This window comes from Didymella exigua (assembly GCF_010094145.1).
Source record: "Didymella exigua CBS 183.55 unplaced genomic scaffold M421scaffold_1, whole genome shotgun sequence".
Lineage (NCBI taxonomy): Eukaryota > Fungi > Ascomycota > Dothideomycetes > Pleosporales > Didymellaceae > Didymella > Didymella exigua.
Window position 1 is genome coordinate 1,178,717 of NW_022984775.1, and position 27,289 is coordinate 1,206,005.

At 54.0% G+C, this 27,289-nt stretch overlaps 12 protein-coding genes across 12 annotated transcripts; 9 read left to right on the forward strand and 3 right to left on the reverse strand.

Annotated features, from left to right (window-relative positions):
- Window positions 1–571: 571 nt before the first annotated feature.
- Window positions 572–972, reverse strand: M421DRAFT_117132 (uncharacterized protein). The gene has a single exon (XM_033587261.1). It carries the CDS (start codon window positions 900–902, stop codon window positions 669–671), a length of 234 nt encoding a protein of 77 aa, XP_033454513.1. The 5' UTR covers window positions 903–972; the 3' UTR covers window positions 572–668.
- Window positions 973–1,231: 259 nt separating this feature from the next.
- M421DRAFT_415303 (uncharacterized protein) lies at window positions 1,232–1,914 on the forward strand. Its single transcript, XM_033590652.1, has 2 exons — window positions 1,232–1,517; window positions 1,588–1,914. The coding sequence occupies exons 1-2, from the start codon at window positions 1,409–1,411 to the stop codon at window positions 1,713–1,715; spliced, it is 237 nt and encodes a 78-aa protein (XP_033454514.1). The 5' UTR covers window positions 1,232–1,408; the 3' UTR covers window positions 1,716–1,914.
- Window positions 1,915–3,342: 1,428 nt separating this feature from the next.
- Window positions 3,343–3,804, forward strand: M421DRAFT_408 (uncharacterized protein; the record flags this gene model as incomplete). The annotated part of the gene is made up of 1 exon (XM_033590340.1): window positions 3,343–3,804. One exon carries the CDS (start codon window positions 3,343–3,345, stop codon window positions 3,802–3,804), a length of 462 nt encoding a protein of 153 aa, XP_033454515.1.
- Window positions 3,805–5,252: 1,448 nt separating this feature from the next.
- M421DRAFT_409 (uncharacterized protein) lies at window positions 5,253–5,694 on the forward strand (the record flags this gene model as incomplete). Its single annotated transcript, XM_033590362.1, has 2 exons — window positions 5,253–5,474; window positions 5,548–5,694. The coding sequence occupies 2 exons, from the start codon at window positions 5,253–5,255 to the stop codon at window positions 5,692–5,694; spliced, it is 369 nt and encodes a 122-aa protein (XP_033454516.1).
- Window positions 5,695–7,538: 1,844 nt separating this feature from the next.
- On the forward strand, window positions 7,539–9,617 carry M421DRAFT_415306 (uncharacterized protein). Its single transcript, XM_033590653.1, has 3 exons — window positions 7,539–8,446; window positions 8,499–8,751; window positions 8,809–9,617. Exons 1-3 carry the CDS (start codon window positions 7,904–7,906, stop codon window positions 9,141–9,143), a joined length of 1,131 nt encoding a protein of 376 aa, XP_033454517.1. The 5' UTR covers window positions 7,539–7,903; the 3' UTR covers window positions 9,144–9,617.
- Window positions 9,618–10,486: 869 nt separating this feature from the next.
- M421DRAFT_411 (uncharacterized protein) lies at window positions 10,487–12,831 on the forward strand (the record flags this gene model as incomplete). The annotated part of the gene is made up of 3 exons (XM_033590393.1): window positions 10,487–10,718; window positions 10,969–11,696; window positions 11,812–12,831. 3 exons carry the CDS (start codon window positions 10,487–10,489, stop codon window positions 12,829–12,831), a joined length of 1,980 nt encoding a protein of 659 aa, XP_033454518.1.
- Window positions 12,832–13,156: 325 nt separating this feature from the next.
- On the reverse strand, window positions 13,157–14,880 carry M421DRAFT_97223 (zinc finger protein 585A; the record flags this gene model as incomplete). The annotated part of the gene is made up of 2 exons (XM_033598478.1): window positions 13,157–14,763; window positions 14,817–14,880. The coding sequence occupies 2 exons, from the start codon at window positions 14,878–14,880 to the stop codon at window positions 13,157–13,159; spliced, it is 1,671 nt and encodes a 556-aa protein (XP_033454519.1).
- A 202-nt stretch (window positions 14,881–15,082) lies between these two features.
- M421DRAFT_415312 (RNA polymerase Rpb6) lies at window positions 15,083–15,893 on the forward strand. Its single transcript, XM_033590654.1, has 3 exons — window positions 15,083–15,191; window positions 15,276–15,542; window positions 15,598–15,893. Exons 1-3 carry the CDS (start codon window positions 15,142–15,144, stop codon window positions 15,752–15,754), a joined length of 474 nt encoding a protein of 157 aa, XP_033454520.1. The 5' UTR covers window positions 15,083–15,141; the 3' UTR covers window positions 15,755–15,893.
- On the forward strand, window positions 15,843–17,273 carry M421DRAFT_415313 (S-formylglutathione hydrolase). The gene is made up of 3 exons (XM_033590655.1): window positions 15,843–16,387; window positions 16,437–16,846; window positions 16,894–17,273. Exons 1-3 carry the CDS (start codon window positions 16,126–16,128, stop codon window positions 17,080–17,082), a joined length of 861 nt encoding a protein of 286 aa, XP_033454521.1. The 5' UTR covers window positions 15,843–16,125; the 3' UTR covers window positions 17,083–17,273.
- A 360-nt stretch (window positions 17,274–17,633) lies between these two features.
- M421DRAFT_117445 (Exportin-T) lies at window positions 17,634–21,114 on the forward strand. Its single transcript, XM_033587263.1, has 3 exons — window positions 17,634–17,747; window positions 17,806–19,372; window positions 19,429–21,114. The coding sequence occupies exons 1-3, from the start codon at window positions 17,736–17,738 to the stop codon at window positions 20,946–20,948; spliced, it is 3,099 nt and encodes a 1,032-aa protein (XP_033454522.1). The 5' UTR covers window positions 17,634–17,735; the 3' UTR covers window positions 20,949–21,114.
- A 165-nt stretch (window positions 21,115–21,279) lies between these two features.
- Window positions 21,280–22,311, forward strand: M421DRAFT_51128 (uncharacterized protein; the record flags this gene model as incomplete). The annotated part of the gene is made up of 1 exon (XM_033594899.1): window positions 21,280–22,311. The coding sequence occupies one exon, from the start codon at window positions 21,280–21,282 to the stop codon at window positions 22,309–22,311; it is 1,032 nt and encodes a 343-aa protein (XP_033454523.1).
- Window positions 22,312–22,580: 269 nt separating this feature from the next.
- Window positions 22,581–26,854, reverse strand: M421DRAFT_50170 (RdRP-domain-containing protein; the record flags this gene model as incomplete). The annotated part of the gene is made up of 4 exons (XM_033594803.1): window positions 22,581–23,681; window positions 23,724–25,603; window positions 25,652–26,217; window positions 26,268–26,854. 4 exons carry the CDS (start codon window positions 26,852–26,854, stop codon window positions 22,581–22,583), a joined length of 4,134 nt encoding a protein of 1,377 aa, XP_033454524.1.
- Between the last annotated feature and the right edge of the window lie 435 nt (window positions 26,855–27,289).

A 27,289-nucleotide genomic window follows, 5' to 3' on the forward strand; every position in this document is an offset into this window, starting at 1 on the left:
TTTCAATCCACTACGAGCAGCAAAACGTAAGCGCTAACGTGTTATCCTGACTTTGAGTCTTCAGTTAATAGCTTCATAGATACATCAAAGTTACTCTGAATATGAACACAAGGACCTTCGCATAGTTCGATCGATCGAGATGGGCTGGTTCGTACTTGAGGATTACTACCAAATGACTGATCAGGTTCTGGTGTACGCTTCCGCTGTTCTTCTAAATCCCTTAAGTAGAGCAGCATATCTCAAAGAAGAACCGGTCAGTCGAATGGTACGAACCGGCTATTAACGTTGCTTAGAATTTTGGTTGAATAGGTTCAAGGACGCTTTGCTTTTAGCGAGCTCTAGAGCTTCTAAACAAATGGCTCCTCCTTCGAAGCAACGCGGTGCCGTTCTCAATCAGAATCTACAACAGATGTCAGTTACGGCGGCAGATCAATCGAGCAGCGACGGTCTTAAGTTCTTCGCAGAGGGTCTAGTAATACAAATTGACTGTAGCCCTCTTGAATGGTGGTGCCGACCGGAGCAACGGCAGCGCTACCCTACCGTCTACCCGTTAATCCTATTGCCTAGAGAAGCGCGTCTCTGTGCTAAGGGGAGTAGTAATTGCTCCTCAAGAAGGTGAGCGTCTGACATAAATCGCCGCTATGTTGACTGTAATATCGGTCGTTTCGTTACCGCTGTGAATTAACTCGTTGGTAATACCCCCTGTTTATCAGCGAATTTAAGAACTGACTAAGCACTGAGAGGGTTATGCAGAGAGAACGACGAAGGAAGATCAACTCCCTAGGCTCATGAGATAATTCCAATGTGGGAGCGAGCATGCCGGGAGCCCTGTTGTGCGAAGCAGGAGATCTCTGGAAACAAGCCCGGACTGGCAGAACGCGCTCGTGTCTCTTACTTAGCATGCGTAAGCCTGCATTATCGGACCGAGCAAACTGTTCGTTAATTAAAGTGAGACTATGAATTAATACAAAGTATGCGGGAATAATCAGAAGTAAGCACGGTTGTGGTGGAACTCTGTGGTGAGAACCAAAGCATTATCGGACCAAGCATACTGTTCGTACACAGTATGTACCTGACGCAGATAACCCCATTCTATTGCGCCTCGATCCTACTTCGGCTCAACGCGCACTTTCTAAGGCAATTAGACTACTTGTACTCCCAACCTACGCGAGCTTGAAGACTTGGCCATCTACCGCATCTTTCTACGTGACACACTTACGTGTACATTCGTACAAATTATCTATAAAGTCTTGCTTGTCAACTCTATATAACATTTATCTAGTCCACTTCTTTCTGTTGTTCGCCTACACAACTACCGTGCTCTACCAACAATACAACCTATCCAATCTCTCTTCGTTCAAACCTCGACAACGATCCGATTGAGCCTCGCATTCTTACTACAGTAACGATGCATTTTCCAACCTGCCTTGTCACCCTCATAGGCCTTATCGGCATTGTTGCCGCAGCTCCCGCTGCTGCAATTGACAAACGGAACCCAGTCAGTCTCCAGAAGAGAGGTATGCAAAATCTATTACTATCTTGTCTTCTATTAAACCAAATTGCTAAATCTCTGCCTATTTCATGCAGTGTTTGGTTGCGACCCTGCGCTCTGTGCATGCGAAGCAGGATGTGGGGGAAATGCCGCGTGTATAACAGGTTGCAAAAATGGACATTGCTCCAATGCCTTTACTTCTACGCCTCCACTGAACTGTTAATGAACTGTTCTATTCCGTGAGATGTGTGGACAAGGGCAAACTGGGAGGGGGGAGGGGGTAAAGAGAAGTGGTTTACAAGGGGGAAGCGTAAACGGACTGCTACCTAGTGCACACTACCGGTAGGCAGGATAGGTCGAATGTCATTAAATCTGTTGCAAACAACTAATTTATTTTCTTAACAACGTAGCTTAAGTTATAGTTAACGTTAATTTGCGCTTGCTTAACTTCTTAAAAGAGTTTACCTATAAGTTAACTAGGGTAATTCTTAGCTTAACGTAGAATTTAGCTTTAATAAGGCTTTAAGCCTTTAGCAAGCATTCTTACTATCTTAGCCTTGTCTAGGACTTCTCCTCTGTATATCCTAACACGTTTAACTTAGGTTCCTACAAGGAACAATACTGCCTTATGCTAGGGGATAAGTTATCCACAAATAATGAATATCTATCGGGTGCATGCACCGAAGCACCAGCCTAGAGAATACGAGTTCTGCTGCCGCAACATCCATGGGCTGCGCTAATGATGTCGCCCCTCGGCTGCTTCTCCTCCAGAGCGAGGCTGTCAAGGCTGTCTTCGTGGCCAACACTGCGCAGAAGTTGAAATGAAGAGAACAAGCGCAAAGGCGCTCGTTCGTTCAACTTCACGATCTCCAAGCTCGTCACGCCGTAAGCTTTGCAGGCTCATCTTGTCCAGCTCCACATCTCCAGAGCTGTTCCGGATGCGAGTGTTGTACGCCTACTGATCGTTGTGGAGCAAGCAGTCCGACGAGGCACATTCAAATTACCGCATACCTAGATTGGTGAAATCCGAGTGCAACACTAAAGCACAGCAGAGGACGGTTCTTGCCCACCTAGAGCTTTACTCTTAGTGCCTAAGCAGTTGCAGTGAATTTCTATAATTAAGAGCTTTAATTTTAGTCCTAAAAGGTCCCTCCCTTGCTAAAGGCTCGAGGAATCCCTAATTAAGATAGGGAGCACACTCAAATCTTACAATTTATGCGGTACATGATGCGCCCCTCGGCGGAATTCGAACGGTTCCGAGCGATGGTGGCGTGCGGGTCACACACGTCCCTGCGGGAAGCGTGCAGCCTTGCTGTTTCTAATTTTAGTACGCTAAGGCATGACCAACTGGCAATGACCGTTTCTATGCACTTCCTCGCACGTCCTCTTGGTTCTCAGAATGTCAGTTGTAAGAGGAATTGCATATTCAGCTGTAAGCCGTTTCCCGTGCGATATGCAACGCTTTCAATCGATTTGTCTGTGTCAAATTCGAAGAACAATTGCATCGAGCAGACCGTTGAGCATGCACATAATTTTCACGACAGGAGCCGATCACCCAAGCGATAGCTTAATTCTCCGAGGCATGACCGGGGTCGAATAAGAATACGAGGCTAAATCCGGAAGGTCTGGCAGCTACTTGGCTGCAGCCCTGCAGAATAGAAAAAAGTGGGGATGAGATGTATACAATGACGTCGATCAGGAGAAAGAAGCACGGTCTTCGAGGAGGTATAAGTATAACCCTCTCATGTTGTTCTCTTTGCCATCATTCCACCACACTTCCAGTTCACTCTCCGCATCCGCATCTCAGAATCTTCTTCACCGACCTACTTTCAAACATCAAATCATACAAGATGCAGTTCTTCACCGTTGCCTCCCTCTTCGCCGCTGCTGCTATCGCTGCACCGGCTCCCCAGTCGACTGGCTGCCCCAACCCTGCTCACTGCGGTGGCGCCCCCGACCCATCCAAGACCGAGAACATCAACATCAGCGACTTCTTCCTCCGTAGGAACCCCAGCATCCAGAGCGCTGGCTTCAAGCTTTCCGGCAACAACGCCACCGACATCTCTTGCGAGATTGGCGCTGTACCCAGCCTACCCTCTGCGGTCACGAACTGTGGCACTAGCGCTTACAGCTTTGGCCTCACAAAGGGCGAGTCGACCGAGTACGCTCTTGCCATCTACCACGAGACCGGTCCTTCCGCTGGCAAGTGGGCCATTGTCGACTTTTCCACCGACTGCCGCGCTGGTCCCAACGGTGTTAACGACTCCGTCTGCTCCCAGGTCAACCCCACGACCATTGTTATCTCGAGCTAGTAAATTTTCTGGTACGACACGTTCTTGTATATACCTTAAATCTTAGCGTCATAGTTGGACACGGCATCAATGCCTCTTGAATGAGGATATTTAATCATTATGAAATTCCTATCATTGAAGTGTGATGTAGCATTGTGTGACCTCTACACTTGAATCGTCGATAAGCCGATACCTGTTCTGCCACCTTGTGGGGTGTCACGTATATCTTAGTATACCAATGTATCACACGACATGTCCCTCTACAACTGATTTTCATATACATCCCTCGAGCTCTGCAAGACCCAGTCATGAAACCACACCTGAACGGCGTACCTCCTGAACCGTACCTCATGGTCCTTCTCACCGCTGTCAACGCCATTGCCATCTGCATCACTCTTCTAGCTGCACTCAAGATTCGGAAGCTTCATGCTCATACACAAAGACGACTTCGGAAGCAAGCAAAAAGGCAGGCCGACGGGCAAGCTCGCAAGGATGCGAGGAGGGCACGTAGACAGCATGTAGACGTCAGCACGCAAACTATTCAGATACCCAACTCGCCCAATGGTCGTAGATTCTTAACAGTTGAGCCTGTCAGACAGCCCATTGCCAACCGCGTTCCACACCCGGTTGATTCAACAATCAATGGCGCTTTGCATACAGTGGAACCGTATTCGTCCACGGACCATTGCGCAGAGTCCGCCACCTCTTCTCACTCATCGGCTTTGCCATTCTCACATCATTCCCTTGTCGACCCTGAAGGATCAAACGGCGAGGCCTTGGTTGCCCACTTGTCACAATCTTCAAATCTCTCTGGCACCACGCTCGTGGACACAGTGAGCAGCGACTCGGATCATGGGCACTCGAGGCTGGGGGGGCTTCGTTGGCGGCCCAACGGAAGGATGTGAATGTGGTCATTGTTCGTCTCTGCAGTTCATGACTGCTTTTTGGAAAATGCAGACCATCTCCTTTACGATACTATACTCGCACATCAGTCAGCATTAAGTGATGCACAGGATCTGTTTGGCCACATGCCTTGGATGTTGGCTGTGAAGGAGTATGTACAAACAAAGTGGCCCATGAAGAGGGAGGGACAGTAAAGATACTTTGTAACACGAATGCATGTCCTTGGATGTTTTCCATACCGACTCACCCTCTCCTGTTCTCGTGCATGTTTACACCGCTGGAATAAGTGTCCTCGCGGCTGGGTACTGGTGATCTGTTGCCCTTCTGCCTAAATGAGACGATCTCCCGCATCGTCACATGACTTACTCCTCACCTTGGCGGCATTATTGGTACGCCACCATCGTCCTGGGACCGTATTCTGAGCCCGTAGATCGTTGAGGTGCCTACCTCTGAAGATCACTGAACCAACCTGTATCGCTGATCTGTTTGATGTCCTGCGTCTCTCCTCACTCGTACTGAACTCGGAGAGCCTTTCACACGACTCGATTTCTCAATCAGCTCGAGCCATGGCGACAGTCTTGTTCATGGGTATAGGCGCTCACGACCCTAACATCGACTTCCCACCCAACGTCTCAGCGCAAGCATTGGATGCTGCCATCAACAAAGGAGTCGAAGACCTGGAGAATGCCGGCTACAAGGTCAAGCTGTTCCTGCCCCCCATCATGGAAGGCATCGATGCTCTCGAAAAGGAGCTGCAGACGATCAAGTACGATCTAGTGCTTGTTGGTGTGAGTGATTTCTGCCTCCTGGGGCGAAGGGAATGTGATAAAAAAGTGTATGCTGACATGTGCAATACCGTAGCTGGGCATCAGGATCGTGCCCAAGCATACCCCGTACTTCGAGGGAATTATCAACACCGTACTCAAGTACAAACCCGGCCAGAGGTTTGCATTCAACGCTAGCTTGGAGAGCACGCTTGAGGCTGCGCGGCGGGCGCTACCTCTGTAGAAGAGGTGGATCGGGAGTGCGCACCGGACCGTTAGATCAAGCTGGAGTCTTGAACTGATCCTGCAATGTGACAAACGTTGTAGTTCTTGGTTCACCCCGGATTCACCTTGAGGTTTGTGACGTCTTTGTAAATGTTGGTATCGCAAATCTCGTACCTGCGCCTGAGCCCATGTAAATAATAGCACCTCGTGTTGAAGGGTCTCCGCCTACCTGATCATCTCCGAGGGTGGCGATGATGTTGGCATGCTCGCACTCTTCATAGCGATTTCTTCATGCAGAAATACTGTCGAGCATACTGCATGATGTTCCGCTCGCTCATACAACACGAAGCCAGTCACCAACGGCTATCCAGATCTACGACTAGATTCAGTCGCCCTTTGACTTCCAATTAACCTTTAGCTGCACTATGTCGGAGAGTTCTCCGACCTGCACGATGCAACGTTCAGAATAACCCAGGGTCCTGCATGCAGCAGCTCGACGGCTTTATCATAGCATGAGGCTCCGAGGCGAGGAGACACATCTCTCAGTAGGTGGCAATAAGGACAGCCTCCAAGGTCCGTAAGAAAATCAGTGTCAAAGGCACGACAGTAGAAGTGTGCAGCATGGGGAACTCGCATGCTAAATCGGTGTCCGTTCATTTATATAGAACGCTGCAGAACAAAACCGGCGCTCAGACAGATACCTTGTTCATTGATATGATGTGCACGACGCTTGGCTTCCACCCCTGACCTTAGTAAAGTGTGCTGGTCTAGAGCCATCAGCGTGGTCCGTGATGGGGTGCCACACATCGACGAGGCTACCGAACTGCTACTGCATCGCCTTGCAACCGCGGATTCAGGGAAGAAGTAGCGATAAGCCACTGAAGGTTTGGCAAGAGACTGTCGCAGCTTTCAGCTCCTACTGGTTGACAACAGTAGCCTCTGGCCCATTCTCATGCAGGATCATGGTGTCTTGCATGAATGGTTACTGTTCGCTGACAAGAGATTAGTGACGAGGGCACAAAGTATGAATGGCCAGCGCAATTGGCAGGCATCAAGATGCCTTACACCATTAGTGAGTCTGTTAAGAACAGGCGTGAGTAATACTGAACGGAGTCTAGAATCCAACCAACGTTCTAGCGGACTTTTGGCGAGCAGAATGACTCAAAATGTCAAGAAGTGTCCGGCACGACCAGAACCTAACTTCTATTCGTGTATGACGTCGTCAGCTGGTGAGAGAATCGAGGGGTGAAGGATGGCGCTGGTGTTTATCGAATTTTGCTTGGCGGGAGGAAGGTGCTGCCGCGAGGGCAGTTGCATTCCAGCATTGCACGCACGTGTCTGTATCGCTTCGCAGTTGCATTATCAAGTGCCATCCAATCCACTCGGCTCAGTGACACCCTCCTCTGGGTCGATATCTTCGTTGGCCAGCGGCTCAATGCGCATGCTCGCGTGGTGGGTGTGAACGTGCGAACTCTTCACGGTCTTCATGCAACTTCGACCTGGCGATGGAGACGCATTGCGTACCTTTAACGGGCCGCTAGACTATCGAAGACCCTCTACAGGATAACAGATCGAGTAGCGGAGCTGTGCAGGGCTGCAGGTTCTGACAAGCCTACGATGGTTCTGGCCGCCCACAGGCATTGCGACACTTGGTCGCCCGCCCTAAAGTGCTGGGGCGATTACCGCTGATAGGCGGACGGGTAATTCATTTAGGAAAAGTCAATATGACCTGACCATATTGAGTCGCCAAGTGGGGACTGGCTCCCAGTCGTGGGCCGAGCAGTGGGAATTTTCTCACAAGGAGGCGGCGCGTGGCTTTATTACCATGTCTGCTGGCTAGCATTGGTGGCTTATGGCTGACTGCAAGCTCCATGGCAATATTCAACATAAGGGCGGCTGCTCCCATAGGGGTACAAACTTTTGAGCCTGATTAGCAAACGAAGAACACCGCGGGAACAGTTCTTCTTCATTCCTTCGGGTGACGATCGATATTGACAAGCAGACCGCTGCCTTTCCTTTCTTCTTCGCCGACGTGCCTGCACGTTCCTGGATCCGCGAGCTAAAACTCGGAGCATTTGAGGCGGCCTGCAGGGACGCGACAGCCTGTCAAGACAGCCGCACCAGCGTCAACGCTACCTCTGCTCCTTATCTTCTGCAGCAGACGGTCATGCTCTTGAAGCAGTCTTGCGAACCGTAACTGCAGTGTCATACTGTTGAAGGAACATAAAATGTGGTGTCCCAACCATCCTGCGGAACGCGGGCCTCCAATCATGCACCGTGCCCCATTGTCGCACCATCCGGTACGAAAGAGGAAGCACAAGAATAGATTGCGCCGCGGCATCTTCTCCTTATATACGGGCAGGACGTCGCCATCTGCGTTGCTCTCTGTGCTCGTCGTACTACTATTCTGGAGTTCCCTGCTCGGCGCCGTTACCGCTGCACAACCACATGGTGATCGACTCTCCGTCGTCTTCGACGATCTTCTATGGAAAGGATCAACATTGCGCCTCGATACCCGCCCGCCACCAATATTCGCGCTGTTGATGCCTCCCGTACTCGCCAGCGAGGATGCCACCAGAACGCTTTCCGCCCCGCCATCCAAACGCTCCCTTGCAACAGCGACGAGCGACACATCGTCCACTTTCGATGTGCCCAAACCTTTCGACACTGGTCTTTCGAACAACTTCACTAGCTCATGTGCGACTTATTTGAGCAAGCTGCTCAATAGCGACGCTTTCAACAATTGTCACCCATTCTCACTAATGCTGCAGGTGCGTAGTCGTGCATGAAAGAACCCAAGGCTCCTGTACTAACCCCATGCAGACCTCAAGCGGATTTTTCGATGCGTCAAAGTCGTTCTTCAAGATCACTCAGACTCTGGATGCCACATGTGCTGTCAATGAGACTCAGTGTGAATCAACCCTAGACGGCTTTGCACGCGAGCTTCTCGCTGATACAGCTTGCAAGACGGATTACGCCAACGACAATCCAATCGTACTGCAAGCCTACAACGGGCTCGTGGCGTACAAACCGTCGTACCAAGCGAGTTGCTTGCGCGATGATGATGGGAATTACTGTAAGTGTCAAACGCCTCTACAGCACTATTTGGAACCCGACCGACTGATTGACCCAGGCTTTGCCAACGCAGTGAGTAACTCGTCTTCAACAACTGACAGCTACCCTTTCTATCTACCCATTGGTCAGGAACTTCCGGGAGGCTCACGACCCACCTGCAACTCGTGTTTGCAGGACACCATGGCCATCTATGCCAACTTTGCTAATAATGCTACGCAACCGCTCAGCAAAACATATACCTCAGCTGCACAACAGCTCTCCATATCTTGTGGATCGAAATTCGTCAATATCACCGCCGCCCCACTGAAAGGAGCAGCCGCGCCGACCGCGAATGCATCGTTCACGCCAACACTCGCCCTAATCGTAATGTTCGTTCTCTTCTTCTTCCAATGAATGAACAGCCCCTGCTCCTCTTGTAACCTTATTGTACCTACTTTGTCATGGACTCCACGAATGGCTACGGCCTTCACTCATTAGCGACGGCGCATGGGATTGTTTGTTTTGCTTTACTTTGATTTCAGCCAATGAATGGCTGTAGCGTATACCCATTGGAATGGATCACTTGCTGTTGTGAATACGGAGCATTGGCTTGCGAGGCACTCAAGCCCTGCCCTGGAGGCGTTCATGAGCCTAGAGAAATGCGCTGGAACATCTACACGCGCACAACGAGACTGGTCGCAATTGCGAAACAATGGTGTTCCGGAAGTTGCGATATGCATTCATCCCCTCCTATTGAGCATTCAGCGTTCTGGAGGTAAAGGTAGCTATCCGCGGCTACGATGAGCCTGAGAATTTGCGCAGTTTCTAATGAGATCGGCAATTTCACCTAATCTATCTGCTTCAATCGTATACAATGTTGCACTTCCACTGTCGAGATCGAGTAATCCGTGTGTATCATTGTTTCAACCCACTTCCTGTTTCGTACGAGAAGACTAATCAGGAGGCCTGAGCTGGAGTCGCCGGCGAAAAGGCGATCTGTGAACGTCAGAGTCGCACGTCAAATGCGTCCGATGTGGGCCACTAGCGAGGGTTGACATCTTTTCATAGGGCTGTCGAAGTCTGGGATGTGCTTTCTGAAACACGATAGCCTTAGTCACGTGCGCCTTCGCAAGGATGCTCTCGCGGGGTGCAATGCTCCCGGACCCTGACGCCTACAGTGCCTCAGCTCTCAGCAGCAGCGCCCACATGCAGCAACGCAGACACAAGTCTCTACATTCTCACGATCCGTCGCAACAATAAGGTAGGGCCTTTAGGGGACTGTTGCGAGTGTGTTAAGTGTTTCTTAACACTTTCCGCTTCAGTGATTGATCCGCGATGGCGGAGCTTACATGACCATCCTCAAATCTCCAATCGACATGGGATAACCCGTCGCTCATCGCGACAGGTCGGAAAGAAGCTTGACAGGGCACCAAACGCATGAATGTTTGAATGGACCCATTGCTCGCTTGTTCTCTGTGATCCATGTGCTTTTCTTACTTGAGACGGCCAGCTTCGCCGCGAACGTCTTGCGCGTCGTCTCCTTTACTCCTCTCATTCAGTCGTTGTTTGCTCTTTTCGATATTAAGTGGTGCCGGGAACCAGATCTTCTGCATTCATTCATTCACTTTTTGATACTCACACTCTTTACGGTCAGCGACCAGTTACCCTGGACATACTGTCCTTCGGCATCATTTCATTTGATCATCGTGTCGACTATACTCACTTCGCGTTCAGCAACACACAATCATTACATCAGAATGGCTGAGGTTATGGGTCAGCAAGGTGCAGCCCTCACAGCACCTCCATCGCGACAAGATATTGTCAGCGAGCTCTTAGACGACTACACGTATGAGGATTCATACGATGCAGAAAGCGTGTCGAGTCTAGCACCTGCGTTCAAAGAGCTTCCTCCGCCACCACGTACGGACAGTCTCAGGGACCCAAAGGCAGAGGCTATACAGCGAATGAACACCAAGTTTCAGTTGAGAGGTAAGCAGTGTCCCTGCATATTATGTACTGAGGCACTTGAGGGGTGCCGATGCATGACATGGTTCAGCTCTTGGCTTGGCATGACTTTTACGCGTCAGCACTCACCGTGAAGTCCTCGCCAAACGGAGCTTGCCATCACGACAGAATCATGTCGATCTTGCCGCCCCTCTCTTATGCCTACCAGCAGCCAGCAGTACAACGCACAGCGAAGACAGATCAAACGTTAAATACCCGTGCTAATACTCGGTAGAAGACGATATCTCATCTATTTCCTCCCATGGCTCACGGAATGGCTCGCTAGATCACACACCCAGAACTCGCATCACATCACGCAGTCTTTCTCGCAGCGGGACACCGCCATCGCTCAATCTCTTCGTCAGTAACGGCGCGACAGCATACATCCCACCTGCGCCCCTTGTCTACCCACCAGTGCAGACTCTTCCTTCCTCGATCATCCCCGATAGTAAAGAGTTGCCACCACCGCCACCGGAACGCTCTACCAAGCGAAAGGAACTCCAAGCTGCAACTATGGGACATACGCCTTCCAAGAGCGAGCTAGAGCGCAATGATTCATTCCACTCCCAAAGTGGGGATAAGCCCTCAGGAACGGGCCCGTCGGAAACTGCCGCCGCAGTACCAGCCATGAAGCGGAAGGCTGTTCCTGGATCAGGTGTCAAGAAGTTTGTCAGTCTGCTTGAACTGAACAGCGGACCTCGTGGCGGGAAGCCTGCTCCTGCTCCCACATCTGCGCCGCGAGAAACAGGCACTCAGCAGGAGGTGGCCAGCAAGACTCCCATCCCAAACGAGGTTTCTACCAATGATCAGCTACCACCCACACCACCCGAGGAGCATTCCATACCATCACCGCCTCGCAAGGCTCTGGTCGGCGTTGGCTTGCCATCAAACCCTCGTACCAAGCAACCAATGTCACCCCTCCACACTCGCGGCAAGAGTAGCACCTGCTTCAACATCCTGAAGGTACTTATTGAACTCCCCCTCCCACCACGCGCAATCCTCCGGTAGCCTCCGCACCGCAAGGTCAGCCATCTATCAGTCCTGCCAAGCCCCTCAGCAGCTGACATGCTGGACATAGGCTCAGAGACCCGCTCCCCCCGTCCCAACGACGAGGAAGGAAGTTACTACGCCTGAACCGACACCATCACCCACGCTGAAACCGGAGATTCGAATGGACAATGAGATCTCCCCCATCAAGCCTCTGCCATCCCCAACCGATGCCCGCCGGCCATTCAGCTATGAGGGACCTGGCTCGCACGAGCAAGGTTCGCCGAAGCAGAAGACCGAGCAGAAAGCCGGAGAAGGAGCCCAGCTCGAAGTCCACAAAGCCACACAAAGCCTCACTCCAGCGACCGTCCTCGCGACCCCAGCATCCCAGCCCTCCCTCCCGCTCCGCACAACCACCCTCGACCCGCCATCACCCAGCCCATCGCTGCGCCCCTCCACCGCCCCCGCGCCACAGTCAACATTCACAACCACGCACCCATTCTCGTCGACCAGCACACTCCCCTTCACAACCACGCACCCGTCCTCATCGACCAGTACACAGCCCAACGCCCAAGAGCCCAGTCCCTCCGACCCCGCCCAGCACGACCAAGGCGCACCATTCATCCCCCTGACCAAGCTCCCCATCCCGCTCCCGCCCAGCCTCATCCCGCGCATCACGCCCTCGCAGCTGGCGTGCTACACGCGCCACGCGACCAACGTGTGGAGCAACAACTTCTTCCAGCCCACGGGCTGCATGGCGTGCGGCGCCAACACTCCGGAGCGCAGGTTTCAGTGCACGTGGTGCCAGCTGCGTATCTGCCGGGGGTGCAGCGACGTGCTGCGCGCCATTCCTGGGCGCGATCTGGGGGTGTTGCTTGAGGCGCGGCAGAGCGAGAGGGAGAGGGAGCAAGAACGGGAGAGGGAGAGGGAGAGTGAAGGTGAGGATAGCGAGGCGGGCGATGCGCATAGCGGGGTTAAGGTCGTGGTGCACGGCGTTGATCAAGAGGTGCGGGGGTACGGGGACGAGGAGGATGGGAGCGAGGGCCGGGGACGGGGTCTGGAGAAGGTTGATTCGCGGGAGAGGAGCGCGGGGAGTGCGCTGCGGGAGTGAGCTGTGCGAGATGAGAGCGGGTGAGCAGAGCGGGCAGAGCGGGTTTCAGAGTGTGTCGATTTCGTGCTGTTGTTGCGCGGGCTGGCGTCCTGGAGGCGTTTACTGACTGGTTCCGCAATTTTTTTTTGTTCATGATCATGTTTATGTGTATACGAAGAAGATACCTGGTCGCTGCGAAGCGCGCGCATTTCATAGACTGAGATATCATACAGCGTTCTGAATCCACGCAAAGTCTCAAATTCGAAAACCATATGGCATTGCGCTCGCTGGGGTATCGGCATGGCTAACTGCACTGAATCATCACTTGCGGTAGGCGTCGTCGTGCCTACTCCATGCTATTGAAATGCTCAACAGGCGCCAGCAAATCCCACTGCAGCCCCGCTCCCGCATCAACAGCGGGCGCCAACTCCTCCAGGCCCATGATAGCATCCATCTCGGCCTCCTCATCGCGCAGGCTCAGCTGATGGAATCGCTGATCAGGGTACCCGTCCAGTGCCTTCATGTGACTGTCCAACGCCGCAGCCTCGGTGAAGTACGGCATGGGCGTCTGCGGCATACTGGGCGTCGCGCTGTCGAACATGAGCTCGTCGCCTGGATCCAAGCCGCCGATCCAGAACTGACCGCCGGCGGCGGCGTCACGCTCGAGGATGGCGGCGGCGGCCTCGTTCTCAGTCATGCTGTGCGTGGCCTTGAGGTGGCGGCGCAGATCGACGTCGCGGTGGAAGCGGAAGGCGCAGTCTGTCTTGATGCACGGGATCTCGCGCTCCTCTTCGTAGCCCACGCCGGTGAGTAGCGTGAGCATAGACGGGTCTTCCTTCTTTCTGCTCTTTGCAGCGAGACGACGCTCTTTGCGGTTCCCCTGTCCCATGTGGTAGGTGCGGATGTGGTTGTCGAGCGAGGACTTGGCTTTGAAGGAGTGGCCGCATGCATTGGAGCCGTCCCAGCTGGCGAGATCGGCGTGCCTTGATTTGCTGACTGCGGTGGGGAGGCATTGGTATCTGAAGACGTGCTCGTGCACGGATTGGATGTGGACGGTTAGGTTGTGCTTGCGGGTGAACAGGGCGTCGCAGTGGGGCTTGGGACACGCGTAGCGAGCGGCGGTGTCGTTGTGGACGGTTTCGGTGTGTGATTTGAGGTTCGCTTCGCTCTTGAACTTCTGGCCGCATTCGGGGCATACCGGGGGGTGGCATTCGATCGAGTGTGCGTGCAGTTCGTCGGCTGTCGCGAAGTAGAGCGGGTTCTTGGGTATTGTTGTGGTGCCAGAGTCAGTCTCAATGGACTCAGCCTCGGTGCCCGGGGTAATGCATAGCATGCAAAAGAGTGCTTCCTCCTCTTCCTCATCTCTGTGGGCCTTGGAGCTGTGCTTTTGCAGTGCGTTTTCCGTCGAGTAGCCCTTCATGCATCTCTCGCTTGTTTCCGGATCGACAAAGGAGCATTGGTACGGCTTGATTGCCCTATGCTGGCTCTTGACGTGTGCCTCCAACGCTGTCTGCTTCCGGAAGGACTCGTGACATGGGGGATACGCGGTGCAGTACAGCTTCGATTCGTGAACGTCTTTGTGTCGCTGGAGTCGGCCGGCTGATGTGAACGTCTTCCCGCACGCTTCCCAATCGCACACGTGCGCCCCGGCTTCAGTCCCCCCGGGATGCGCGTTCCGCAGATGTCGCTGCAGGTGGTCTTTTCGAGGGAACGTCTTGTCGCAGCCAATCTCGGGACAGGCGAACGGCCGTTCCTTGTTGTGGCTGCGCATGTGTGCTTCGAGACGGCAGGGCCGGTTGAAGCGCTGGCCGCAGCCGTCGACCTCGCAGATAAAGTGCCATTGCCTGCGGGCCTCGCTGTCTGCTCTCCGGGCGCCGCTGTCAGTGAAGTTTACTATCTGGTCGGCCGAGTCGTCTGAGGCCCAGCCCAAATCCGGGGAAGCTGCCGCAGGGCCTGTGCATTGTGAGCAAGAGGACGCAACGCGGTGGAGTTGGAGGAAGACGTACCTGTGCGCAACTTCTTCTGCGCCACAGTGGCAGCGCTGCCGTCTGTCTTGCGCTTCACAGCCATTGCAATGCCCGCGGGTGCGTCGCGACGCGGAATCTCCGAGGATGGCGCAGATGGGAAAATTAAGTGGGACGGTGAGCTCGAACTCTTGGCGTGTGGAGCTGATTGGCGGCGCGATTCAATGGATCTATCTTTTTGTCGCCAGCTCTTTGACGTGCAGCAACACAACGCCAGCCCGCCCAACATCGACGCCAGACTCTCCCACGCCCCAAACTACACACACACGCACACGCACACGCACACGCAAACGTTTCGAACGCGACCATGTCTGACTACGGCGGCGACGACGGCGGCTTTGGCGACGACGGCTACGAGTACGTGCACGGCTACCTCGCGCAGCGCAACACGGGCGCATTGGGGGCCCCTAGACTGCGGACGCCGACGCTGACATGAAGCAGTGGCGGCGCCATCGACTTCGATGAGGAAGCAGAGCCCGAAATCATGGACGACGTAGACGACGCCGAGGGCGGCGAGGACCCAGACGTGGACGACAACATCGTAGTGTCGGGAGACGCAAGCGCCGCGACTGCTGCGAAGGACAAGGCCATGAACTCGGTCGACGCCGAGAAGGCGAAGAAGGTGCCCAACGAGAACCGCACAACAACACCGTACATGACCAAGTACGAGAAGGCGCGCGTGCTGGGCACAAGGGCGCTGCAGATCAGGTAGGCAAAGCTAGCGCTAGCAGCATACCTGGCAGGGGAACTGACAGCTACGCAGTGGAAACGCTCCTGTCCTGATCGACGTCGAGGGCATGACAGATCCCCTTCAGATCGCGGCCAAGGAGCTGCGCGAGAAGAAGATCCCCCTCGTGGTACGAAGATACCTGCCCGACGGCTTCTACGAGGACTGGACGTGCGAGGAGCTGCTGATATAGAGTACTGCGCGTCTGAGAGGGTTTGTCTTGGCTGCATTGGGCTTGGAGTTTTGGTAGGAAAACTGACGGGGCATCTTCGGTCTTTGAATGGCTGCGCATCTATACCCCCCGAATCAGAACCGAGTTTCACACAATCCCCAAGTCTTGTCCGCGTATCTACGTGACCGGCTGCGGATCCGACGTCTTGATCCAGTAATTCCGCCCTTAGCTACCCATTAGGTCTACCCCGCTAAGAAGCCCCGCCAACGTCACTTATGAGGACAGCTTCAAAAGTGCCACTGCTTCGAGCATTACTGCTGCACACTGCGACTCCGCGCCTCCACCACCACCACCACCACCACTCCTTCTCGTACCACACCAGACGAGCCATCATGTCTTTCGAAACTACCGGCACCATCGCCTCCTTCGGGGGCAAGCTGCTCCAGCTCAAGCACAAGTCGTCGAGCACCAGCACAGACATGGCCCTGAACCTGTACCTGCCGCCCCAGGCATTGAAGTCTGGCGCAAAGGTCCCGGTGCTGTTCTACCTCTCTGGTCTCACATGCACCGCGGCCAACTGCTCGGAAAAGGGATTCTTCCAGCACGGTGCCAGCAAGCACGGCATTGCCATTGTGTACCCCGACACATCACCAAGTGCGTTGTCTGCCATTGATGCGTGAGTGCTTGACTAATGTCTTGACAGGGGGACTGAACATCGAGGGCGAGGACGAGTCGTATGACTTTGGGTCAGGTGCAGGCTTCTACATCGATGCCACCAAGGAGCCATGGACGAAAGGCTACAACATGTATTCGTACATCACAAAGGAGCTTCCCGACGCGCTTTTCTCACAGTTCAAGGAGCTAGACTCCAGCAAGGTCAGCATCACAGGGCACAGCATGGGAGGCCACGGTGCTTTGACCTTGTTCTTGAAGAACCCCGGAAAGTACAAGTCCGTGTCCGCCTTTGCACCAATTGCCAACCCCATCAACGCGCCGTGGGGCCAGAAGGCCTTCAAGGGGTATATTGGCGACAACGAGGAGGAGTGGAAGAAGCACGACGCCACAGAGCTTGTCAAGCAGTGGAAGGGGCCGCTCGAGATGCTCATCGACGTTGTACGTACCTTCACCGCACACATTGTAATAAAGCTGACAGACGACAGGGCACTGGCGACAACTTCTACAAGCAGAAGCAGCTGTTGCCAGAGAACTTGATCGAGGCAGCCAAGCAGGCCGGCAACGACAAGGGCATCCAGCTGCGCATGCAGCCCGACTACGACCACAGCTACTACTTCATGGCCTCTTTTGCGGATGACCACGTCGAGTGGGCGGCGAAGCACCTGAACGCGTAGTACGTGGATCGAACTGTATGATCAATAGCACGTGCTGATCGCCGTCGAAGCGATTCGAATGATAAACCCAAGCTGTAGGGTCGTGGAATTCGAGAATCACGAAAAAGAAACAAAAGGCGAAATGCACTGTACATAGTCAACACGAATGAACTTGCTGAACATCTCCTCGCTGCCTCGAGACCTGTCAAAGCATCACTCGAAAAGTTTGTGGATCCTGCGCAATAATTCAATGGCCCGTGTCACGCGACGGCGGGCTCGGGCAGCGGTTGACAGCCCACCAAAGCTCGGCACATCACATTTGACGGGCAGCATACACACGCCAGCTGCACATCAACAAAGGGCCAACAACACCTGTCGTGCGTGCTCGAGCGTAAAGGAAATTTGACCTGCTAGCTCCGGTTTTTCTTTCCAGCTCGTTCACCAGCACCCCTGCACATCGCCTGCACATCACTCGAGCGTGCCCCGCCGAAGCCTACTTTCACCGCCCGCAACATTCCCACAATGAAGTCCTCGCTCCGCCCAAGCACTCGGTAGCACATCACATCACTTCGAAACGACCCTGAACCATACTGTACACGCCCCTGTATGGTTGAGTCCCTCACCGACTGCCCTTGACTATACATACATCTTACCGCATCGAGACGGCGGAGGAAATGGAGGCCCAGGTACGTTGTCACATGCCTGCACTGCACAGATCTTTACTGACGCTCGTTGCTCCTGCAGGTCGAAAATGCCATCCAAATCGCCTCGGACCCGACCTCGAGTCAGCAGCTGCGCGGCCAGGCCATAGACTACCTCAACCAGCTGCGAGCAGAAGGCACAGCATGGCAAGCCGCGCTGGCGCTATTCATCCGCGACCCTCGTCCGTCGGACATCATCCGGCATACCTCGCTCGACCTCGTCAACAACGCTATCCAAGAGCACCGGCTCGACGAGCGGAGCCTCGCATACATCAAGGATACGCTCATGAGTCACGTCCGCCAGTCGTATGCGCCTGGCAGTAGCTCGACCGACACGAACCATATACAGAACAAGCTGATGCAGACTATGACTTATCTCTTTGTAGCGTTATACCCTTCTTCGTGGCAGTCCTTTTTCGACGATTTTCGCTCTCTCGCTGGCGACCAGGGAGTCATCGGCAGTGCAAACACGGCTACAACTTTTCTCTACCTGCGCGTGCTTGGTCAAGTACACGACGAAATCGCCGATCAACTAGTTGCGAGGCCAGAGGACGAAAAGAAGCGCAACACCGAGCTGAAGGATCTGATTCGACAACGAGACGCCCAGAAGATTTCAGTATCATGGCAGGAGATCCTCGGCAAGTGGAGGGAGATTGATCTCGGACTCGTCGATATGTGCCTGCGCACAATTGGTCGATGGGTCAGCTGGACAGATATCAATCTTATTGTAAACCAGTCCATGATCGGCACGTTCCTGGAGATGGCGGGACAACAGGGCATCAACGATCCCGAGAGCCCAGCTGGCAGGGTGCGCGATGCAGCTATTGACACCTTTTCCGAGATTGTGGGCAAGAAGATGAGCCCGGGCGACAAAATCGAGCTCATCTTGTTTCTGAATCTTTCAGACGTCGTGGGCCAGCTCCTGGGAAGCCCAGCGCTCGCGGAGTACAACAGCCCCAACTACGACAACGATCTTGCGGAGACTGTAGCGAAACTCGTTAACAACATCGTATTCGACGTTGTGAAGATCCTGGAGAGCGACGCCGCCAACGACCAAACCCGCCAGCGAGCCGATGACCTTATTCGAATCTTCACGCCTTACCTCCTGCGCTTCTTCGCCGATCAATACGACGAAGTCTGCTCCACCGTTATCCCAGCTCTCACCGACCTCCTCACATTCCTGCGAAAGCTTCAGAAGAAGAACGGCACCGTACCACCGCAATACGCAGCCATACTGCCACCTGTGCTGGACGCCATCATTGCGAAGATGAAGTACGATGATACCGCAAGTTGGGGCGAGGAGGACGAGCAAACAGACGAGGCGGAGTTCCAGGACTTGCGGAGACGTCTCCACGTTCTGCAACAGACCGTGACAGCCATCGATGAGCCGTACTACATTGAGACCCTCAGCCGTGTAGTAAATGGGACCTTTGGACGTCTATCACAGGGCGACCAGAGCTTGAATTGGCGTGATCTTGAGTTGGCCCTCTACGAGATGTACTTGTTCGGAGAGCTTGCAGTGAGGAATCAGGGCTTGTACGCAAAGCGTGAGCCTTCTTCTGTTGCTGCTCAGCAGCTTGTGGGTATGATGCACAGCATGATTGACTCAGGTGGGTGCATTCCAGACTGGACGTGTAGCACGCAGTACTGACATCTTCAGGTCTAGCTAACTACTCACACCCCGCTGTCCAGCTTCAGTACATGGAGATCTGCGTCCGGTACTATCAATTCTTCGAACAGAACCCTCAGCTCATCCCCAAAGTTCTAGAGAACTTCGTGACTCTGACACACAGCAACCATGTCAAGGTCCGCTCGCGATCGTGGTACCTCTTCCAGCGCCTAGTCAAGCACCTGCGAGCCCAACTGGGCAACGTTTCTTACAACATCATCCAGGCTGTTGGAGACTTGCTCACAATCAAGGCCGAAGTCCCTGATAACTCTGAGGATGACATGTCTTCGGACGAGGATGACCAGTCTGCGGATGCCCTGTTCAACTCTCAATTGTATCTCTTCGAGGCTATTGGCTGCATCGCTTCTGCAAACACAGTATCAACAGAAAACAAACAGCTGTACGCTCGCACGATCATGAGTCCTCTGTTCGCCGACATGGAGCAGGCACTTCCTCGGGCCCGCAACGGAGACGAACAATCAATTCTCCAGACCCACCACATCATCATGGCCCTAGGTACTCTCGCGCGTGGGTACTCTGACTGGGTGCCTACGGCAAACAACAGCACCGCACCGCTCACCGAAGTTGCCGACGAGTTCACCAAAGCTTCTGAAGCCATTCTCGTCGCACTTCAATCCCTCAATACCTCCGGTTCGATCCGCCACGCCGCACGCTTTGCTTTCTCCCGACTCATATCGGTTCTCGGCGCAAGACTCCTGCAGCAGCTTCCATCTTGGATCGAGGGCTTGTTGTCTCTCAGCTCCTCCATGGACGAAATCAGTACTTTCCTCAAGGTTCTTGCCCAGGTCATCTTCACTTTCAAGTCGGAGATTGCAAGCATCCTAGACACTGTCATGACTCCAGTCCTGCAGCGCATCTTCACAGCGCTCGCTGTGACACCATCAGGGACAGACGACGAGATCCAACTGGCTGAGCTCCGCCGCGAATACCTGAATTTCATCACTGTTGTTCTCAACCAGAACCTTGGCTCTGTGCTCGTCAGCGCAACCAACCAAGCAACATTCGAGCCTGTGGTTTCGTCAATCGAGACGTTCGCCCGCGACACACGCGACTACCAGACCGCACGCCTCGCCATCTGCGTCATCATCCGTATGATCAACGTCTGGAGCGGCCCCGACAAGGTCGGACCCGGCGCGAACGCTACACCTACGACTCCGAGCACCGAGCCCCTCCCTGGCTTCGACAACTACGTGGTCGAGCGTTTCTCGCCTCTCGTGTGGTCCATCCCTGCCTCACCCGGCTTCAACTCCAAGGACGCGCAAGCCAAGCAAGTCCTCCACGAGACGGCCAACCTGCAGACGGAGATCATCAAGAAGGTCGGCGAGCCCTACGTCGAGCGCCTACGCAGCGACTTGAGTGGCATGGGTGTTGGCGGCGACGTCGTGGACCAGTACCTGCGCACACTGGCGGGCGCTTTCGAGGGCGCCAAGAAGGAGAAGGAGTGGAGGAGCTTCTTTGCGCAGTTTGTGGAGCGCGCCATGTCAGCGCGGACATGAAGAGCCATAAATGTGGATAGGACGAGCAAGGGAGGTTTCCTATGTATCCCACCAAGATGGCGGCATCATCGGCGCGCATTGGATGGCATTGGCTTGTTTTCGAGATAACCCCATATAGCACCAGTTCGCTTTAGCTGGAATCAGACTTTCAACTTCAAAAGCCCGTGAACCCGGCGTGATGCAAAGTTACCAGTCCCTGGATAACTAGACCCATCTATCCCATGTCTCTCTCCAACCCGTCTTATCGATAGGTACGGTAGCCCGCGGGCAAGCCTTGCAGAAACTCCACCGTCATGATTCCTCCCCGCGTCCGCGTCCGCGTCCGCACACGATGAACCCGTCAACCCGCATTCCCCCGCTGCTACAACCCTACATCACGCTGCCCCGCGCCGACGCACAGCTCCTGGTCACAAGCACACTGGGCGCCAGCGCAAACTGGCTGCTGGTGCGGATCCTCTGCGACGCGCTGGGCAGCGGCAGCGCGCAGGATGGCGGCCACAACGTCGTGCTCGTGTCGTGGATGCGCGACTACGCCTTCTGGCGGCTGGAGGCGCGCAAGGGCGCGGGGCTGGATCTGGAGCGGTTGAGAAGGGAGAAGCGGGTTGTGTTTGTGGATGGGCTGGGTGGGTTGGTTATGGGCGGCGAGCGGGATGCGCAGATGCAGACGTCGCAGGCACACACTGGCCTGCTTCCTGCGCGGACGACGCCGGTCGCTGATCCGCCGCAGAGGACGGGGAACATGTTGCCTGCGCGAGGACCGCCTGGACGCGCTGTACCCGCCCGAGGGCCGCCAGCACCCACACAGCCCGCTCGCAGCCAGACAGCAGGCGACCTGACGCTGACATCGCTGGACCTCGCCCACCTCAAAGACACGCTCGCACGTGCCGTGACCTCGCTCTCGGCGCTCACGACGACGCGCAGAACGCTCCTCATCCTCGACAGCCCAGACGCCTACCTCGCCCTCTCCTCGACACCGACCTCGTCCTTTGTGTCCCTGCTCCTGCAGCTGCACACTCTTCCCGGTGTCTCCCACATCCTCACCCATCTGCACGCCGACACCCCCCTGTTATCGCCCTCAGCACCCGCGCAACCGCTCGAGATTAGCCAGTTCAACCTGCTGACTAAGATCGCGCACATGAGCGCCAGACTGATCGGGACCAGGGTGCTCGACACGGGCGTTGCGCGTGATGTGTCGGGCGTGGTCAGAGTCACCGAGCAGCGGACTGGGTGGCAGGACCTGGGGTTAGAGGAAGAGGGCACCTCGACCGAGGACGACGCCGGGAAGGGCAAAGAGTTTCTGTACCAGATCAAGGGGGATGGGAGTGTGAAGGTTTTCGAGAGGGGGGCTGGGGGCGAGAGCTGAGTCTCATGCAAAAGCTCAAATCAAAGAAAGACAAAACAGATGACCAAGGCTGCACATCTTCAGTCTTGTTCTCGTTTTCTTTCTTTCTGATTTTTTTGCGCTTTTTCTGCTGAAGTTGTACCTATCGTACATACTCCGCCACCGAGGACCATCAAGGGTCAAGAAGCCGAATGCCTCCTTGCTCAGGCTTGTCTCTACCATCCTTTCAACCGACTTGTCCCTCTTTGGGCCACCGCCTGTCGTGCATCCTGACCTCGCAAGAACTCATCCTATGGTTCCAGTACTGACGGCGATGCGACAGGCAGCGAACCTCTGCGTTCCTTGCTGGACTCTGCTACTTCCACTCCACTTTGTACACCAATCTCATGCTGCTGCTCGCTTGCTGCCATCGCCTGAGGATCTCCAAAGTCCAGGTTGAGCATCTCTCCAATCCGAGTAATACCTTGATTCGTTTCCGCAGTACCCAACTCGTCTGTTGCCCCGGGCTTGTTCGCGCGATGCTTACGTCGACGCTGCTCGTGCACGACGTCGAGCTGCATTGCCTTGTTTCCAGTCGCCAGCTTGCCCAGCTCGCTGTGGAAGATCCACGGGAACGACATCAGTGGCATGCTCTCGGCGTCTTTGTTACGTACGGGCACTTGTTGACCTCCAACCGTCTTGGTCATGTTGCACTCCTTGAGCGCGTCCCTCGTCTGTTGCGCGCTCACCGTGTACATTGCCGCGACGAAAGGTCCGATCTGGCCCCAATCGACAATAGTGCTGGCTCCAGAGGCGTGGATGCACATTTCCTTATACTGTAACTTCAGGACTCTGATGATCTGACCGAACTCTTCGGCAAACTTGTAATCGCGCGTCTCTTCATTGTGCTCCAAAACAAACACCGAGAAAGCTTCGAATTCTGTCTGGATACCGTGCTTGGCCATCAGCCTCTTCAGGTCATTGTCGTACTTCGATTTGATATTTGCGACCATATCCAGTAGAGCTTCGTCTAGGTCAAAGGCGTCGAGAATTCGTTGGTCAAACTTGTCCTCCCACATGGGGAGGAAGTCTACCAGCTGCACTTGATCATACAACATACCCAAGATATTCTTGGACTGATATATCTGGGCTGCGGTTAGATGACGCTTCTCCATGAAGTGTGGCCATTTCTTCGGCCTCAGCGCGTGATCCATGACAGCCGGAATACCGCTCTTTGGATAGTCGACCGCTTGAGAATGTAGCTTGGCAAGCTCTATGCAGATATCGCTAGTGACGCCCCCGGATTGTTGGTCAGCCTGTGCCAGGTGCGCGTGTGCAATTTTACCAAGCGAATCATTCTTCATGTACGTTACGAAAAAGTCGCCGACAGCTCGGATATCGATTGGGCCATTCTGCTCCACGGGCTTCTCAGGCGTGAAATCCATTGGCGGAACGTTGATGAGTTTCGGTAGCAGGTCCTTGTCCCACAACACCATGTAATCATCGCCATCGAGGTCACCTCCCGAGCACATGTTTGCGAGATCGCGGTCGCCAGTTTGGGGTAAAACAACCACATTCTTGTGATGGTGCAGTGCTGGGACATCGACTGCGCGAACGATGCGAATATCGCCGGGATGTAGTGATGGGTTTCGAGCGAGTATACAAACGCCCTTGATGACTTTGTAGTGGCATTTCCTGCTTGTGTCATCAACTTGAATGAAGATCTCGGGTAGTGTGCGAAGCTTTTCGTCCCTAGTGGCGTCGTGGCGAGACTGAGGCTCATCGCGATGGCCTTGCAGTATGCCGGACTCGTCAATGCAGCCCAATACGAAGGCACCATTATCAATGACAATCCGAGCCTTCTTCTTGAGCTCTTTGATCGTACTGGCGCGCCAAAGATGCAAGAGAGACATCATGAACGGCTCCTGAGTATCAAGGAATCCGTCTAGAACCATGCTGGCCATTGTGAGGGTCGTCTGGTTCATGTCTATATGGTTCAGAAGGCATTTCAGTGCTTCAGTCTTGTCCATCATGGCCAGCTCGCAAGCGTTGATCATCTGTTGTTGCTTCCGAATGAAGATATGGTCTGGCACACCTAGATCTGACAGCACGATGATAACCTGTCGGTTGAAGAACGGTGTAGCGAGAGATGAGCAGCGGATGATCTCGAGTCCATTGTACGGGGCCTTGAACTTGAACTGACTCGGCCTGATGTGGACCTCTGTCTTCTTGATAGCCGGGTCAAGAGCAAGTACACCCTTGCAGCCACCCAGACGGAATTGATACAAAGATGGCGGGTCATCGAAAGGGTTCTGCAAGCCAAGGTCCTGCGCCGCCATCTGAGCCAGGAAGAGAGATAGTTTTCCAACACCATCGGTGAAAGTGTATCCGTTACGCTCGATATCATCGATGGCATGCACGGCGACGGTAGTTTGCATGGCTCGAGTGGTTGAGAAGCACTGTCCAATTCGGGCACCATACTTGGCGACAGACTTGATATCGCTGAAGTCACCCAGTGTCACACGGATGTCATGCGCTGACTTGGTGGACGTCGGTGAGTAGAAGTAGGCACCAGCTTCTCGAAATTGGGAATTTCCGAAAGCAAGGAACTCGTAGTATCGACCAGCGACGACAATACCGTTTTTCATCGCACGGCTCACTCTGTTGAACAGAGCATCATGTCTGCCTCCGGACATGTTCCTTAAAGCACCTTCACCCTTCTCATCTGTGAACTTTACCCGGATGAAGCGATCGGAATCCGCAAGGTACTGGCGAGTGATCCTGTTGGAGATCTCCATGACTGGTGACGCGACATGCATCATGGTGGGTGTAATGTTGACAGATCGTTGCATTACACAATGTTTGGGAATGAGCCTTTGAGGCGTCAGCTTTGTGCGTGTCTTGAAGATATCCATGGGATCGTAATAGACGCGCTGCTTACGGACAACCTTCTCAAGTATGTGGGTGGCGTGAGAAGGATCCAATGCTCGAAGGTCTTCGAGAAACTTGCGGGTGATGTTACTCTCCTTGATGAAGCCGTTCGACAAACAGGATTCGAGCTGATAGCGTACTGGGAAGTTCAAGTGGACAAGACCGAAAGCAAGATCGTCAAAGATTGAGGATGTTGTCTGCAGAGCTTGAAGAGAAGAGAGTGTTCCCGTGTATTCTTCTTCCAACATTGTGGCGAGGGGAGACGGTCGCTCTGAGCTTATGTCGAATTGATCGCAGTCTTTAAGCGCTACGCCGAAGTCACCGAGGGCGTTACGGAACTCTTCGAACTGTGCCCCGGACAGAGTGCTTGAATCGAAGCACAATTGGTAGGTGGTCCAGCGGCCTGGTATCGTGTGAGTGCTAGTTCCTCATGGAATGGCTGCCATCTTACCTATGTCGATGATCGCTGAGCCCCTGCCGTCCGAGAGTGGCAGTGTCTGCATACATCCCCTTGTGCGGCCGTCGATAACGTCAGTCTCGCGGAACATCGTACTCCAAACACTCCAGCTACGCTCTTTTGTAGGAAACATGCTGTCGTCTTTCGTCGTTGGCTTTTTCTGGACAAAGAACTGAGGAGGTCGGTCGAACGGTATGATTATAGAAGACGATCTACGTCCATCCTCTGTCTTGTGAATACCTGAGAGCTGTGAGATTGGTAATTGGAAGGAACAGGTATGTTTCTGTTTGTCAATCGTAAGAGGAAATTGCACCTCGACCTCTTTGCGTCTCAGATTGAGCTTGATCTGGACTTCGCCGGCGGCGTGCACTTCGTGCATGTTCACCAAGCTCTTTTTTTCTGTCTGTATTCCAAAACTGATGTAGTTCGCATAAAGAATGTTGTTCTCCTGATACTGTATTGCTGAGTTGACGGGGCTGGGGACGGTGAATAGGGTGGGATGCCGGACCTCATGCTTTCGACCGATGCAGAGCTGAGGTGGGAGCTTCTTGGGAGGAGGCCTGTAGTCATACATTAGCGAAGAACTCGTAAGACGTATAAATCGACGTACTGGAAGACCACCCATGCGTTATTGTCCCGGCTGCCGGCTTCCATGTCGATTCTTGTCACATTGCCATAATTAGACACAGCGAAATAGACGTCTTTGGTCCATTGCTTCTTGGTAATACCCAAGATCTTTACCTTCAATTCCTGCTGCAAGGCCCAATGACCTCGAGTGTTGCGAGTCAGAGGCCGGTTGGATGTGTTTTGTGTATTCGCACGCTGGCCAGGGCTGTTGGTCCGGAAGGCCCGTGAGACAGGTGTTGACGGCCTCGGTGAGCTGGTAGCCGCCCTTAGTCGAGGCTTGTACGTTTCTTTGATCTGCTGTCCGTTTAATGAGAAGGTGGGTCTCTCGCTGGTGCGTGTCTCTGATGCCATAGGTGATTCGGCTCCGCTAGGAGTTACACGCGGTAGCTCCGGAGTCTTCAAGTGGCTGACTCGATTCGAAGGCCTGATGACAGGTCGTGTAGGACCATCTTGATTGCTAGAGCCACCAGAACTGTTCAAGTATGTAGGACCGTCCGAGCTGTTACCATCGCCTTGGTAGCCATAGCTTCTGTAGTCGCTCTGCACACGGCCACTAGTCTGCCGACGCATGATGCAGGCTGTGAGCGAGATCAGGCCTCAGCGACCCTCACTCGGAAGAATTTTATTTACTACCGCTAAGTGTGGTAATGCGTGTAGGGTATGCTGGCTCGATGGTGGGAGTGGTGTGGGCGAAGTCGGTCAAGTGAGTAGGAGGGCAGCTTGCTTACCAGCGCGCTTGTTCGCGAAAAGCGAGCAGAACGTTGAGTATTAGGTGGTGAGAATCGTTTGTTTGCGACTGCCAATTCGGTCAGGCAAGGGGCGATGGATGGGCGGCGATGAAGCGGACAGGTGAAGGCGCGCACGCTCGTATTGCAGCGCAACTGATCTCGCAACGCGATATATAAGCGCCACTTGATCGATCTGACCAAGCTACAGCTGTGAAGTTAAGTGAGTCGACTTGTTGTTTGTTGTTTGGAAGAATGGTGCTGGTGAGGAAGCCGCAAA

Coding starts and splice junctions, on each gene's coding strand:
- M421DRAFT_117132 (XM_033587261.1), bottom strand. CDS start 902: ATGCTAAGTAAGAGACACGAGCGCGTTCTGCCAGTCCGGGCTTGTTTC.
- M421DRAFT_415312 (XM_033590654.1), top strand. CDS start 15,142: ATGTCTGACTACGGCGGCGACGACGGCGGCTTTGGCGACGACGGCTAC. Junction 15,192..15,275: donor TTTGGCGACGACGGCTACGA/GTACGTGCACGG, acceptor GACATGAAGCAG/TGGCGGCGCCATCGACTTCG. Junction 15,543..15,597: donor ACAAGGGCGCTGCAGATCAG/GTAGGCAAAGCT, acceptor ACAGCTACGCAG/TGGAAACGCTCCTGTCCTGA.
- M421DRAFT_415303 (XM_033590652.1), top strand. CDS start 1,409: ATGCATTTTCCAACCTGCCTTGTCACCCTCATAGGCCTTATCGGCATT. Junction 1,518..1,587: donor AGTCAGTCTCCAGAAGAGAG/GTATGCAAAATC, acceptor TATTTCATGCAG/TGTTTGGTTGCGACCCTGCG.
- M421DRAFT_117445 (XM_033587263.1), top strand. Junction 19,373..19,428: donor GCACAGCATGATTGACTCAG/GTGGGTGCATTC, acceptor CTTCAGGTCTAG/CTAACTACTCACACCCCGCT.
- M421DRAFT_415313 (XM_033590655.1), top strand. CDS start 16,126: ATGTCTTTCGAAACTACCGGCACCATCGCCTCCTTCGGGGGCAAGCTG. Junction 16,388..16,436: donor GTACCCCGACACATCACCAA/GTGCGTTGTCTG, acceptor ATGTCTTGACAG/GGGGACTGAACATCGAGGGC. Junction 16,847..16,893: donor TCGAGATGCTCATCGACGTT/GTACGTACCTTC, acceptor GACAGACGACAG/GGCACTGGCGACAACTTCTA.
- M421DRAFT_415306 (XM_033590653.1), top strand. CDS start 7,904: ATGTGGTGTCCCAACCATCCTGCGGAACGCGGGCCTCCAATCATGCAC. Junction 8,447..8,498: donor CATTCTCACTAATGCTGCAG/GTGCGTAGTCGT, acceptor AACCCCATGCAG/ACCTCAAGCGGATTTTTCGA. Junction 8,752..8,808: donor CGATGATGATGGGAATTACT/GTAAGTGTCAAA, acceptor TGATTGACCCAG/GCTTTGCCAACGCAGTGAGT.